The following is a 14,493-nucleotide window of genomic DNA, read 5'->3' on the forward strand; positions in this document are numbered from 1 at the left end:
CCCGCCATCGAGGCACAGGGAGAGGCTGCCACCCAGGGGCTGTGCGCGCGTGTCCAGCTGCGGTGTGGCCAGTGACAGACAAGTTTACAACCCACATTACGACAACTGCGTGAGGAGGAGCAGACCCGAGGCCTGCTTATGTGAACACGTGGACTATGGCATCTGATAGATGTGTCCCATCGCTGGGCACAGAATACTCTGGTGACAACAGGACCCCTAAAGCTAGCTAGAAACATCAAGGGGGAGAGGGACAAAAGAGACAACCTCCCCGTCGTATGGACGTACAATACTATACACAGCACCGAATATGTCACACCATCGAAGCGCCGTCTCTCGCCAGCGGTGCACCCTTGGCATCGTACCCAGATGAAATGTGCACGCTTCACATGCAGACACTGCGTGGGGCGGAGGGGCAGTCAAGAGGTCAGAGTTCACCAGAACTGCCACCGGCCCAACCATCCCCAGGGGACATGCCACCACAAGGCTCTACCAAGAACGCTTGTCCCTTACTGCTGGTAATTTCCATACTGGCCCTGTAAGAGACCGAGACACGTGTTACACTTCCGTAGTTGAGACAGACCTCCCACCCCGCGCCCCGCAGCCCACACCCAGGACTAGGGACGGAAACAGGGATGGGAAGCAGGCAAGCAAACAGCTCTCTGCCTAGATCTCGGGCGGGCAACACGATCCTGGCTTTCTGAAGGCCGTCCATCCAAGCCTGCGGCCAATGATTTAGATCAGAGGGTCAGCGAGGCTCACCCTTACCAGCTGCCCCCAGTAAGACCCCCCCAAGGGGCCAAGCTCCCACAGGGGACTGGTCAGCAGCAGGGCTGGCTGCAAACTTGGGCTGGGACCCTGACGCAGAGCCACTCGGCCAGCCGTGTCTGACCGAGTGAGGGTATGCTATGCGTACAGTAATTTGCAAAAGCCTTAGCGGATCAGAGAATTCACATTCTGGAAGAGACCCTGGCAGCCAATTCCTTCCTCTCCTTATTCCTCACGACCATAAGAGAAACCTTTGTCACGTTTCCACAGACACGACGGATCTGCGCGTCTGAAGGCATCCCCAAATCTTGCCTGCTCGTAGCCATAAGGCCGCTGCTGCTGGGCGGACGGGCCCGTCTGAGATGCCCTGTAGCTTCCGTACTGCTGGCCTTGTCCTTGCTGGTACCCGGAGTACTGCGAGGCGGCTCCCTGGGCAGGCCCTGTGAGGACACACACCCGAGCCATGAGAACGACCCAACACCCTCCCCAGCCCTCCGGAAGTGTCTGCCGCACCGCTGGACCCAGCGGTGGAAGCTCAGCCGAGTGCTCGAGCAAGGCTGCCGTCGGCTCCTGTGCGGCCCCCCCGCCGGGGCTAGCGGGCCGCTCCCCGGCGCACCTGCACCGGCTTCCCGGCAGCAGCGTGTCCGCCAGGGTGGTCGCCACAAACCCACGAATTAAGCACCACAGCAGCTGTTGAAGACTCGCGTGCGAGAGGAAGGAGGTAGGCATTCCCGTGGAAACTAAGGCAAAAGCTTTGGAAAGAACCGATAAAGGCCAAGGGGGCACCTGGGTGGTTCAGTCCGTTAAGCGCCAACTTCGGCTCGGGTCATGATCTCTCAGTTCGTGAGTTTGAACCCTGAGTCAGGCTCTGTGCTTTCAGCAGGGAGCCCGCTTTGGATCTTCTGTCTCTGCCCCTCTCCCCACTCGCGTGTGCTCTCTCTCTCAAAGATAAACCCTTAACAAAAAAATAGATTTTAAGGCCAAATAATTTTTCAAAAAATTGTTTAGTCAGTCATGGCTATAAAAGGTTGAACAAAAATCTTGAACTGGGGCTTACCTTCCTCACCGTGTGCCACGGTCACCTGTGAGCTCAGGAAGACACCTCACGCAAGGGCCCCGCCTGGCAGGTGATCCTGAGGTGCAGTGAGGGCCGAGTCCCGCGGCCTGGACGGGTTCCCTCAGGGAGGCACACGGTTTATGGAGGGGACGGGGCCCAGCTCTGGCTGGATGAGCGAGTGGGGGCTCCTGACTACAGTAAACGAAGACATTTCGGAACAGACAGATGGAGGTTTTATAAAGACTCACAGACTCACTCTTAAGGAGATAATCACCCACTCATTCAGGTGGCAAGGCCGGCTTTCACTGTATTTTATCTCATTGTATGTATTTACTTATTTAAATGTTTATTTTTGAGAGAGACAGAGCGTGAGCAGGGGAGGGTCAGAGAGACAAGGAGACACAGGATGTGAAGCAGGCTCCAGGCTCCGAGCTGTCAGCACAGAGCCCGACACGGGGCTCGAACTCACGAACTGCGAGATCACGACCTGAGCCGAAGTCGGACGCCCAACCAACGCAGCCACCCAGGTGCCCCTCGCAGTGTATTTTAAATACTGACGGTTCGCCGGGCCATCATGTGGTGGCCACGTCAGGCAGCGGTCCTCCTGTGACAGCAGAACCTGGGCTCTGGGGAGGGTGGCCCAGATGCGCCTCGGGAGCAGGCGGGGACCCTGGGAGAGCGTCGTGCGGCCTCGGGCTCTTGGCAGACATGACCCGCAGGCAAGAGGCCAGGCCTGCCCTGTTTCAGGTGTACCTGCCTCAGGGGCCGAGGCCCATAGAGGGCTGGGCAGATGGGCGGGCTATGCTCCCGGCAGGACGCTCTGCTGTGCCGGACGGCCTGACCTCGGGGAGACTCCGCTGACCTCCAGTGGACGGGGTGTCTCCCCTTTGTGGCTGCTGCAGCTCAAAAAGCCCACGTTTCTGTCCGACGGGCCTGGAGACCAATGCTTGCCGGTGGGCTCCAAGGCAGAGCGCCCCACCCGGGCCTTCGCCGTCTGGGGAACGCTCGTGGGGCGAGCAAAAGCTGACGAACGGGCGAGCCCCTCCAGGAGCTGCTGCCAGACTGACCCACACGTGGAGAGGCCCAGAAGATGCCCATGTGCCCCTGGCTCTCAGTCCCTAACAACATTCTCTCGTCAGGGAACCAGAGCTCCCGTGAGACCTGGCTACGTCTAGGGCTAGTGCAGGGAGAGCATCACGGTCCCAGAGAATAAGGAAATGCTCAGAAACAAAAGGACGGGGACGTGTCAAAGGGACTGGAAGAGCTCCCACGAGGCAAACTGGACATGCTGAACAAAACAGAGAAGTACTGGAATACAACCCAGCGTATAAAACGAATATCCACAGACACATACTAATAAATGATTAAAAGTGGAGTGCGCCTTATAGAGGAACTCCAAACAGTCTACGGTAGACAATCCCCCCCTTGAGTATGGGCTGGACTCAGGGGCTCGCTTCCAATGATTGGGGGAAGGAGAGGAAGATGGGACAGCTCGATGGCGGGGGCACCGGGTGGATGCCTCTAACCAAGCGACCACACGCTTGGCACATCACGAGGCACATCATGTTGATGTGGGATGAGAAGGGTCTTTCGCCCCTGCGAGCTTTCCGAATCCCACAGCCCACGGACATCCTGAGAAAAAGCTCAGACAAAGCCGACCAACGCTGTCCAACAAAGCGCCCGTCCAGTCTCCCTCACAACTGTCAAGGTCCAGAAAGACCGGGATTTCTGAGACTCTGTCCCAGCCCAGGGGAGCCTAAGGAGCCGTGAGACTCAATGTCCTGTGGGACCCCAGGGGGGTCCCGGGACAGAATAGGATACTGGGGGAAACCCCGTGAGATCTGGATAAGCCGGGAGGTCCGTCCACAGCAACGCGCCAGCGGAGTTTCTTAGTCGTGACGATCACGCTGTGCTCGGACGAGGTGAACAACAGAGGAACTCTGTGCGCTAGCCACACAGCTTCGCTGGAAATCTAAAACTATTCCAAAATGGGGGCGCCTGGGAGGCTCAGCCGGTTGAGCGTCAGCCTTCGGCTCAGGTCGTGATCTCACGGATCACGGGTCCGAGCCCCACATTGGGCTCTCTGCTGACAGCGTGGAGCCTGCTTTGGATCCCACGTTCCCCTCGTTCTCTGCCCCTCCCCTGCTTGCGCTCTCTCTCTCAGAAATAAATAAAACATTAAAACATAGATAAAACTATTCCCGAACGAGCGTACTAAGTGTCACCGAACGAACCGCAGCGTTACCGCGTGTGGGGCCCGGGTGGGAAGGCGTGCCCTCCCCCCGACCCCCTTACCGTAGCCCGGCTGCTGCCCGGGATAGCTCTGCTGGTTGGGGTACTGCTGCTGGTACCCGGCCTGCTGCTGGGCCGCGCCCTGCTGGTACCCCGCCTGCTGCTGGCTGTACTGCGAGTTCCCTGTGGGGGGAAGGAGACACGCGGTTCATTCCCAGGGACAAAGGCAGCCCTTCCCGCCACTCAGGACGTGGACGCCTCGGAAAACCCTGGGCCACCTCGACTACCTCGGGATCTTCTCTTTCCCACAAATCTTTTATGACATTTTCTCTTCTTGTTTTAGAAGATTACGAATCAACACCCAAAACGAAAGTGAACCGAAAGCAAAGGTTAATGCAAGTGTTTTGGGTTGAACCGTGTCCCCCCAAAAGGTACGTTGGAGTCCTTACCCACACACCTGTGCACGTGGTCTTATCTGGAATTAGGGTCTCTGCAGATGTGATCAGTGAGGGGCAGGCTGGCTGGACTAGAACGAGCCCTAATCCAAGGACGGGTGCTGTCATAAGAGGGAGTGTGGACACAGACGCAGGGAGAGCCACGTGCTGACAGCACCGTGGAGTGACATGCCTACAAGCAAGGACACCCGGGACGGCCGGAGCCACCGCAAGCGGGACCGAGGCCGGGGACACACCCCGCGTCGGCTCTCGGACCCCTGGCCCGTTTCGGCAGCACCTGGTCACGGCGGCCCTGGGCCACCACGACAGCCAGAGGCGGCGAGTCGGGACAGTCCATCCCGGCAGCCGCTCGGCTGTGGTGCCGGTCGTGGGAAGGACAAAGCGCGAGGACTCGCACAGGCAACTGAAAACACCGCTGCCGACGCAGCCACACGGCGGCCAGTGGGGGAGGCAGCGGGGAAACTCTAACGGTCTTGGGCGGAGAATCAGTACCAGTCAGTGAGCCTTCGGAATGTTCTACACACGTCCCCCCCCCTTGCTGTCTCTTCTCAGCAGTAAGAGTGGGACGGGGCCGCGGGCCAGAGTGGGTCCCAAGCAGGCTACACGGACTACCCCGCGTGCTTCCCGTGACACTGGGAGGGGGACACCACCACACCCCCATTTCACACATGGGGCGCAGAGAAGGGAGATCCGGAGACGGCCGGTCCTGCGGCTGATGGGAGACGCTGAGGTGAGCGGCAGCTCTAAGGCTGTGTCTCCACGCGGCTCGGAAGGAGCCCTGATGTTTCGGGACACCTTCAGCGTGGAGGCGCACGTGCAGGCAGAGTCCGCGGTGCTGGCTCAGACCCACGTCGGGTTTTTCCTTTGACGTTAGGAAATCAGTGCCACAGAGAATTTTTTTTAAGGCAAATATATACCTATATATATGTATATTTTTTTAACGTTTTTTTATTTATTCTTGAGACAGAGAGCATGAAAGGGGGAGGGGCAGAGAGAGAGGGAGACACAGAATCTGAAACAGGATCCAGGCTCTGAGCTGTCAGCACAGAGCCCGACGCGGGGCTCGAACTCACGGACCGCGAGATCATGACCTGAGCCAAAGTCGGATGCTTAACTGACTGAGCCACCCAGGTACCCCAATATACCTATATATTTTTAAACGTTTATTTATTTAAGTAATCTACGCCCGATGTGGGGCTCGAAGTCACCGCCCCGAGATCACGAGCTGCACACTCCCCCGACCGAGCCGGCCTGTATGTTTTTATCTTCACGTTGGTAAAGTCCAACCACTATTTCAGATCCACTTTTTCTGTTTTTCAGAGAAAATGCCTTAACTCTCATTTTCAAGATCTCACCAGGCAGTGTCCACGCTAAAAGCCTCGTTTCAGAAGGAAGCTTGCAGTGAGAAAAGTGAGGGTCCCAGTGAGCGCCTCGCCGGACGTGGGCTGAGAGTTAGATGGAAATCTTCCTAGAGCCTTCCCACCGCAGGGTCTCCAGAGCTGCCCGTTCAGATTCAGGCTGGAGACGAAATTCCATTCACGGGTCTCCGAACGCTTTTATAAAAAGACCAGCATAAGCGTGGTTCTGTCGTGTTCTTTTGAGTTAGGGCTTCGCTCTTCAAAACCACGCAGAGCGTGCAGCCTTCGTAGTGCGTTCGGTCCTGAGTCTGCAGCGGGGGCTCAGGAGACCCCGGTCCTCACTCGCCAGCGACACCTGCCAGCAGACGAATGGCTGGCCCGGAGAGGATGTGGCAGCCCCCACCTACCCGTGGGGACCCCACTCCAAGACCCCCATGGAAGCCCGAAGGCGTGGGGGCGCCAAGCTCTACACACCCCAAGCGTTTTCCTCGACACACACCCCAAGTGCGGTTTATGAACTCGGCACAATGGGAGATTAACGGTAACGATGAAACAGACTGAGCATCAGGGAGGGGATCCTCTGCTTCCCTCGAGGGGCCCCGTCACTGAGACGGCAGGGAGACTGTGGGTGGGGGGAGGGAGGGACTACTGTAGTTGCCTGTTCTTTTCTTTATAAGCAAAACATGTCCCAGAAAGAAGAAAACAGAGGCCAGGTTATGAAAACCCGTATTTGTCAAATCTTTTTTTCTACTTTATTTTCCCAATTAAAAGTAAGTTTTCCTTTTCTAGGAGCCGTAAAATACAAGTATTTAAAAACCAGATCCTGGGGCGCCTGGGTGGCGCAGTCGGTTAAGCGTCCGACTTCAGCTCAGGTCACGATCTCGCGGTCCGTGAGTTCGAGCCCCGCGTCAGGCTCTGGGCTGATGGCTCGGAGCCTGGAGCCTGTTTCCGATTCTGTGTCTCCCTCTCTCTCTGCCCCCCCCCCTTCATGCTCTGTCTCTCTCTGTCCCAAAAATAAATTAAAAACGTTGAAAAAAAATTAAAAAAAAAATAAATAAATAAATAAATAAAAACCAGATCCTGGTGGCGTATTTTTCTAAGCAGCAGCTTTACCGAGAGCCAATTCACCCCGTGAGGGCGTAAAACTGTCCGCAGGGACGTCAACAGCAGCCACCAAAGCAGCGTGCTCCAACCCCAGGGCAAGTCCCCCCTACAGGGGCCCTGCAAACCCACCGCATCTGCTCTGACAGCTCCTTCCCTGAGGCCGGCAGGCTGGACAGCCACGGGTGGGCAGCCACGGGGCAGATGCAGGGCAGGACGTGGGGCGGGACGTGGCGGGCTCCACACCTCGCCTCACTCACCCTGGAAGCACATCTGAGACACGGCGGGTCCTCCTCAGGGCTTGAAGTTTTTGCTCAGTCTGCGTACCTCAGCCTCACAGCCCCTTCTTACTGGATGGTAACGGAGGAGCTCACTCACAGGCTATCTGGCTGCGGCCTGGCACCCAGTAGGTGCGCCACAAACGTTAGCAGGGACGCCTCTGGGAAGCACACATCCGCCCTCCCATGCCCGGAAAACCTTCCCTCCACCGGAGTCAAGCCCAGTAGGAAAGGGGCCTGGCTGAGCGTCATGGACACAAAACCACCACCAGGAATCAGTGACCCATGAGCTCAGTGACGCAGTCTATAAAAACTACGGAGCAGGGGCGCCTGGGTGGCTCATTCGGTTAAGCGTCCGACCTCGGCTCAGGTCATGATCTCGCAGTCCCTGAGTTCGAGCCCCACGTCAGGCTCTGTGCTGACAGCTCGGAGCCCGGAGCCTGCTTCCGATTCTGTGTCTCCCTCTCTCTGACCCTCCCCTATTCATGCTGTCTCAAAAATAAATAAACATTAAAAACAACAACAACAAAAACCAGGGAGCAAGGGTGTGCCTCGGGGACACGCATGGGCCACACTCCGGGTCTCCTCGGGGCAAGACCCTGAGGACACCCAGGATTAACAGCGCCATGACCATGGGACCAGGGGTGCGATGGGTCTGGACGGCCACAGGGTCGGGCTGCTTTGATTTTCGGAGATAGTAACGTTTAATATTTGTAAATTTACCTTCCGCGCAGGCAGATACGTTCGCGAGATCCACAAATGTGAACACGAAGCCAGCCCACCTTCAAGAGGTTCAGGGAAAAAGGACACCCGCAGCCTGCCCGGTCCCCACCCGGTCCCCTCGCAGCCACTTCTATCGGTGTCCTGACCGTCTTTCCAGAGTTTGTCCGTGGGGTGTGTGTGCATGTGCAAACACGTACCGTGTCCCGCAGAAGGCGGCACCCCAGACACCCTGGTCCTCGGCACCCGGCCTGAGCACCCGGCACCACCCGGATTTTCCACTACGGCAGCCACAGAGGCTTTGCTTCCTTTAACAGACACTGTTTAACAGACACATGGACCGGTCACAGGGCCACAGACCCCGGCTCTGTCTGCTCTCCGCCAGTGCAGATCTCAGTGACAGGGTGCAGCAGGACTTCGAGGCTTCCGTGGACTGCTCGGTGGGGGCCCTGATGGCGCTGTGTCCACCTGGCTTGGCGGGTCCCACATCCCCTCATCCCGCTTGGCCCGGAACCAGCCCTCTGCACGTTAGCGCCCTCTCATTCTATGGGACCACCCGGGGCTCCTGTCCCATGCCACCTCCTGTGAACCCCAGGACCAGCTGCCGCGCCCCACAAGGCTCCCCATCACACTGTGGAATAACGTAATGACTGGAAGACTCTTTATTTTGGTTTCAACCTACCCCCTCATTGCTTCTACTCAGTGCCCTCCGCCTGCACGGGGCCACGGGCCACTCACGCACATCCAGTCTCCTCAGAGCAGAACACCGCCTGCCTCTCACACCACACCCGGCACTGCCACCCACCGTGGGGTGACCTGGGCCCTGTGACACAAGTGCGGGTAGTGCCGGGTCGAGGTCCAGTTAACGAGACGGAACAAAACGCTTCCAGATTCAGGAGGAAACCATTCCGTCTGCCACACCTGCCTTAAAAAAAGTGACCGTTTTAGCAAACGTCCCGCGGGTTATGGGAGGTGAGAACGCGTGAGCCAAACCTAAGGGTATAAAAATGTGCGCTTCGAAGTTCCAAAGGCTGAGCGGCACGTCCTGAACTTGTCTTTGGAGCAGTCGTTTCTGCCGGAAGGTTCTTTCCTGAGCACTCTCACCGGGACGCCGCACAGCTGGCGGTGAGCAGAGGGCCCCCCCAGTGGAGAGGGCTGAGCGTCGGCGTCCCGGGAGGCGGACGGAGGGCCCACGGCTGCGGCCTCTGCGGACAGGCCCCAGTGCTGGCGGAGGAGCGCGTGCAGGGATGAGCCCCAGGTGGCCCCGAGAGCTCACCTCTTCCCAGCAGGCGGAGACCCAGCGGCGCAGACACCTGAGTGCGCCAAACTCGACTTTTTACGCGTCAAGTTGTTTCTATAATGGCGCAAACACGCAGAGTTTTAGCCGTGTAGAGCCCACCAGCTGGTGTACCCTGGGAAGTGTCACCAGCAGCTGCTGCCTGGAGGCAGGTCAGTGCTCCACAGCTGTCGGCCCCTGGCCCGGAGCCGTGCTGCTGGGCACAGGAACCCTCTCCCCGGGACCCCCGTCTGCAGTGTGGCCTCTGGCCGCGGCCTCTCGGCGGGTCTCCCGCTGCGAGGGGCTCCCCCTCCAGCACCCTGTCCAAGTGCCTCCCGGTGAGGCTGTGTGGGCGCGACTGCCCGGCGTGGGCCCATCTGTTCCCCCGTCAGCCAGCGATCCCTCCACCCTCCCATACCCGTGCCAGTGACACGGGCCGGCCGCCACGGTCAGGAGCCCGCAGAGCTGTCGCTGGGCCAGCGTGCGTCTTGGAAACGTCCAAGGTGAGGGGCGTGTGGTGCGCCCCGAGAACGCTCACTCACACCCGCCTTCAACTGGAAGCGAAGAGAAGCAGCTGAGCTTCCGCTGCAGAACAGCGCTTGGGGCGACCGTGTGGACGAGGGGACCGCCTCGGTGGTCTCGGGTGGCGAGTTTCCTGTGGTCGTAACGGAAGGCACGACCAAGCGCGACACAGGAACCACCTGAGTCGTGGTGAGGAGGCAGGATAAAGGTGTTGCCCGCAGGCGCCCTGCGTGGCTCAGCCAGCTAAGCGTGTGGCTCAGGTTGGTGAGTTGCTCTCGGCTCAGGTTGGTGAGTTCGAGCCCTGCGTCAGGTCCGCTGCTGTCAGCGCAGAGCCTGCTTTGGATCCCGTCTCCCCCCTCTCTCGGCCCCTCCCCCATTCTCTCTCTCCCCCAAAAATAAACAAACATTAAAACAAATTTTTTTAAAAAAAAGCGTCACCCTTTCCCCATCAACAGCCAACACTCAATCACTTGACTGGTTCGTAAAAACAACGGGGAACATGAAGTTGTCCGTAAATAATTTTACTTCAAGGTGGTTGGGATGTTTTGTTCTCTTGTTCTACACCCATCATCAGGTTTCAGATCCAGCCAGGGGTGATGGCCAGGTCACGGCACCTGCTTTGGGAACAGGTGGGGCACCTGCCGGGGAAGAGGTGAGGACCTGCCTGGCTGCGTGACTGCACAGGCACGGGCCATCACGGGGCCTGGGGAGCCAGACTCGCCAGGACAAGAAGGCTGGGTCTGAGCCGTGTTCGCAAGCAACACCCAAACGTGGGGACAGGGGGAATCGCTGCAGGGAAGTCCTTCTAACTGGGCGATTCTCCCGTATTCTCCACATGTCCTATAATCTCCTACCGCCGTAACTAAGAAACAAGACCGCGCCACAGAAGACAGAATGCAGTTCTTCAAAAAATTAAACACAGAATTACCAGACCCCCCCTAATTCTACTTCTGGGTATAAATGCAAAGGAAACGAAAGCAGGGACTCGAAGAGACATCTGCACGCTGACGTTCACAGCAGCGTTATTCACGACAGCTGAGAGACAGAGACAACTCAAAAGTGTCCATCGATCGGGGCGTCTGGGGGGTCAGTCGGTTAAGTGGCTGATTTCGGCCCAGGTCACGATCTCACCGTCGGTGGGTTCGAGTCCCGCGTCGGGCTCTGGGCTGACAGCTCAGAGCCTGGAGCCCGCTTGGGATTCTGTGTCTCCCTCACTCTCCGCCCCTCCCCCACTCGTGTGGTGTCTTTCTCTCCCCCTCTCTCTCAAAAATAGATGTAAAAAAATTTTAAAACATCGACCGTGGAATGGACGAACAACATGCTGTGCCCACACTAGAAAACGATTCTGTCTTTAAAAGGAAGGACGCTCCGATAGCTGCTAACACACGTATGAACCCTGAGGACATTATGCTGACCGAAGTGAGCCAGTCACAGAAGGACGAGTGCTGTATGATCCTGCATGATGGACGCAGTCACACACAGAGACAGAAAGCGGGCGCCGGGGGCTGGGGGCAGGAGGTGGGAACCAGTGTCTGACGGGGGCAGAAAATCAGTCCGGAAAACGAACAGGTTCGGGGACGGACGGTCGGGACGGCCACCCAATGTAAATGTGCCGAACGTCACTGAACTACGCTCAGAAATGGTTCAGGCGGTAAATGTTGTTGTGTTTCTAGCTTAATTCTTTTAAAAAGCCACCGTAAACACCTGGATTTGCAAACTGCCTGTTTCATGGTTCTATCTGTGTTTCCTTCCCCAGGGGCCCTGCTACGAAACCTCACGCTGTCTCCCCTTCTGATGTCCTGACCGGGAAGCCTAGGCTATAAACGGGCCGATGTCCCAGTGCCCTGTGGCCTCACGGTTTTCTCTTCTCCTGGGGTCTCGCAAGGGCAGCGAGGTACCTTCACTCTATAGGGGCCCCATCTGAGAGGTTAACGTGCACGTTTCTTCCTAGTGGTGTTTGGTGACATCACGTTGGTGGCTGGAAGTCAGTGTGAGTGCGAGTATTCACAGCAGGAAAACGGGTGCGTGCCGCTACTTGGCTCTGTGTTGTCAGTCTGCTTCTAGAACGTCACTGCCTCACCCCACCTCTGCGGACAGCTCCCGGCCCAAGCTGCACTTGATCTGGCCAGCAGGTGTTTCAAGAAACGCCCAGGCCAAACCCAAGGAAGCCACGCACCCCAGGTGCATCGCCTGCCTGGCTTGGGAGGGACACGGGGTGCCCGGACCCCCCCACCGAGTCGGGAACTCTTAAGGGAGCCCGTCTGAGCTCCCTCTGCACAGATGGGAGGGTCTGTGCCCCCACAACTCCAGAGCGGCCACTCCAACCACCCCGCCCGCGTCATGAGCGCAGTGCCCGCAGCGGCCACAGGGACCCTTGGCCTCACGGAGTGCGGCGCCACCTGGCACAGCGCGTGTCTGACTGAAGCGTGGGCCCCGCGCGGCTTACCGCCCTCGTAGTAGTGCTGCGTGGACTCCTCGAAGGACCGGTCGTAGCTCTGCTCCGTGTACGACTGCTGGTAGGCGTAGTCTCCGTGTCCTGCGGGAAAACCCACATGGACCACAGTCAGTTGGGGGGGGGGGGGGGGGTCCAGGCCGCCTGGGCTCGGGGTTCAGTCGTGAACTGAACGGGCAACACGTGGGGTCAGGAGTGCCCGGAGTCAGGCCCGATCCGTCTTTTTCCCGCAGGTTAAGTCTGTGAAGCAGCTTCCCGCCACCTCCTGGCCTCCGTTCCCTTGAGACGCAGGCAGCCACCCTGCTTGGGGGTGAGCGTGAGGAGTCCGTCTGTCACAGTTTACAGAGAGGAGACCGTGTACTCAGTGCCCGACACGTGACAAGGCCCGGCGGCCCCTCATCCCGGGCACCGTGAGCCCTCAGGAGGCCTTGTCACCATCACGTGGCGGCGACACAGCTCGCCCTGCCCTGGCCTCGGCCGCCTCCCCACCGCCCACCCGACGCGTGCTCCGTGCAGGAGCACGCGTCCTTTGCGGGGTCCTTCCCCCTCCAAATCCCACCGATCCTAGGTGACCGCTTTCCACACCACCTCCACAGATCCTGAGACTGTTTAAAACGTGACCGAAAGGCGGCACCAAGGGAAAAGAATCCGCAGAAACTGAGCAGCAGATACAAACCGCCGCCTTCGGAAGGCATTTCATAAGGGCTCCCGTGTCCACCTTCCAAAACAGTTACGTGCCCTGACTCAGGGGACGGCACATCTCAGCCTCAACCCGCTGCTGCCGTTTGGGAAGGGAGAGAGGAGCCTCAAGTAGGTGAGTGGCTGTGGCCTGAACTGGAAGCTTCTCTCAGCAGAGACCAGACGTGCCCTCACCCCCGTTCCCAAAGGCACAAGGGCGAGGGGGACTCCGGGTGCCCTGCCGGCAGAGGCCGGGGGCGACGGGTCTGCACTGGGGGCGACCGGAGCACGGCGGTGGGCAGCCACCCCACGGCCGGTGCTGGGGCGGGCGCGGGCCTCACCGTCAGGGTAGTACTGCTGGCTCATGGGCTCTGAGGCGGCCTGGCCGTGTCCGTACTGCTCGCCTCCGTAGTACTCCTCCTGGCCCAGGTACTGCTGGGACGAGCCTGGGGGCAGGACGGTAACTCAGCAACGGTTCTCCCGTGACGTGACAGCCTCCTCGACGGCCTGGTCGGGACCCCCCGCATCCAGCCCCCAGTCCCCGGGACCACACTTACAAACCTGACCGGCCCGGCACCTGCTGTGGACCCTGCGCCTGACTTAACCCCCTACAGCCCCTCAAGCCTGTCCGCCTCCAGGAGCGGCACCGGCCCTTGTCCTTCCGTATTTCGTTAGCCCCACGAGGCTCCGGACCATCCACGATCCTTGCTCAATACTAAAGAACTAAAGCCTCACGCCCCCAGCTTCCCAGGCGGAAAGACGCGGTGCGGGCATTACCTTGCTGGGAGGGCCGGTAGGGCGCCAGGGGCCGCTGCCCCATCATGCTGCTCCCCTGCCCGCTCTGGCCCATCATGGCGATGGACGACTGGCCCTGGTAGTGCTGGCTCCCACCCTGCGCCGAGTTGTAGTGGGACGAGGCCGCCTGCTGGTGCATCATGGACACTGGGCGACACGACAGACCCGAATAACCCCAAGAAGCTCCCCAGGCGGGCGTCCTCACCCTCACCCAGACCCCGGCCGCATCCCTGTCTGACTCCAGCTCCCGGGCCACCTCCACGCACAGAGAAATACGAGTCCTGTCCTGTCATCCCTCGTCCCCCAGGCTGGTTGCGAAGGAGCCACGCCCGTGCCCCCGGATGCTCAGGCCTGTGCCCTCTGGCCTGTCCAGTCGTGCCGCCCCTGCTCAGAGCCCGCTAGAGCAGCACTGCCCAGGAGGACGGGAAGTGAGCCATGCCACGACAGTAAAACAAACAGGTGAGATCTATTTTAGTAATATATCTTGGCTCGATATGTCTAGAATATCCTCATCTTGGGGCACCTGGGTGGCTCAGTTAAGTGTCTGTTGATTTTGGCTCCGATCATGATCTCACCGCTTGTAGGTCCGAGCCCCGTGTTGGGCTCTGCGCTGACAGCGTGGAGCCTGCTTAGGTTTCTCTTTCTCTGCCCCTCCCCTGCTTGCTCATTCTCTCTCGCAAAAAAAAAAAAAAAAAAAAAAAAAAAAAAAAAAAGGGGGCCGGGGGCGCGGTTTGGGGAGCACCCGGGCCCCGCCGGGGACGACCCCACTGGGGAATTTGGCCCCCGCGCGGGCTCTGCCCCCCC

General features: G+C 59.0%; 1 protein-coding gene across 2 annotated transcripts in view; it reads right to left on the minus strand.

Moving 5' to 3' along the window:
- Positions 1 to 978: 978 nt before the first annotated feature.
- SS18L1 (SS18L1 subunit of BAF chromatin remodeling complex) overlaps positions 979 to 14,493 on the minus strand; it is a 24,764-nt gene continuing 11,249 nt past the window's right edge. For both annotated transcript variants that reach the window (XM_049650514.1, XM_049650515.1), the window contains exons 6-10: positions 13,672 to 13,836; positions 13,236 to 13,340; positions 12,211 to 12,300; positions 4,118 to 4,237; positions 979 to 1,205 (exon numbers count right to left, since the gene is read on the minus strand). In XM_049650514.1, coding sequence (XP_049506471.1) covers positions 991 to 1,205; positions 4,118 to 4,237; positions 12,211 to 12,300; positions 13,236 to 13,340; positions 13,672 to 13,836 — 695 coding nt within the window. In that variant the 3' untranslated portion in view covers positions 979 to 990. The remainder of the gene's footprint in view (positions 1,206 to 4,117; positions 4,238 to 12,210; positions 12,301 to 13,235; positions 13,341 to 13,671; positions 13,837 to 14,493) is intronic.

The sequence above is a fragment of the Panthera uncia genome (assembly GCF_023721935.1).
Source record: "Panthera uncia isolate 11264 chromosome A3 unlocalized genomic scaffold, Puncia_PCG_1.0 HiC_scaffold_11, whole genome shotgun sequence".
NCBI lineage: Eukaryota > Metazoa > Chordata > Mammalia > Carnivora > Felidae > Panthera > Panthera uncia.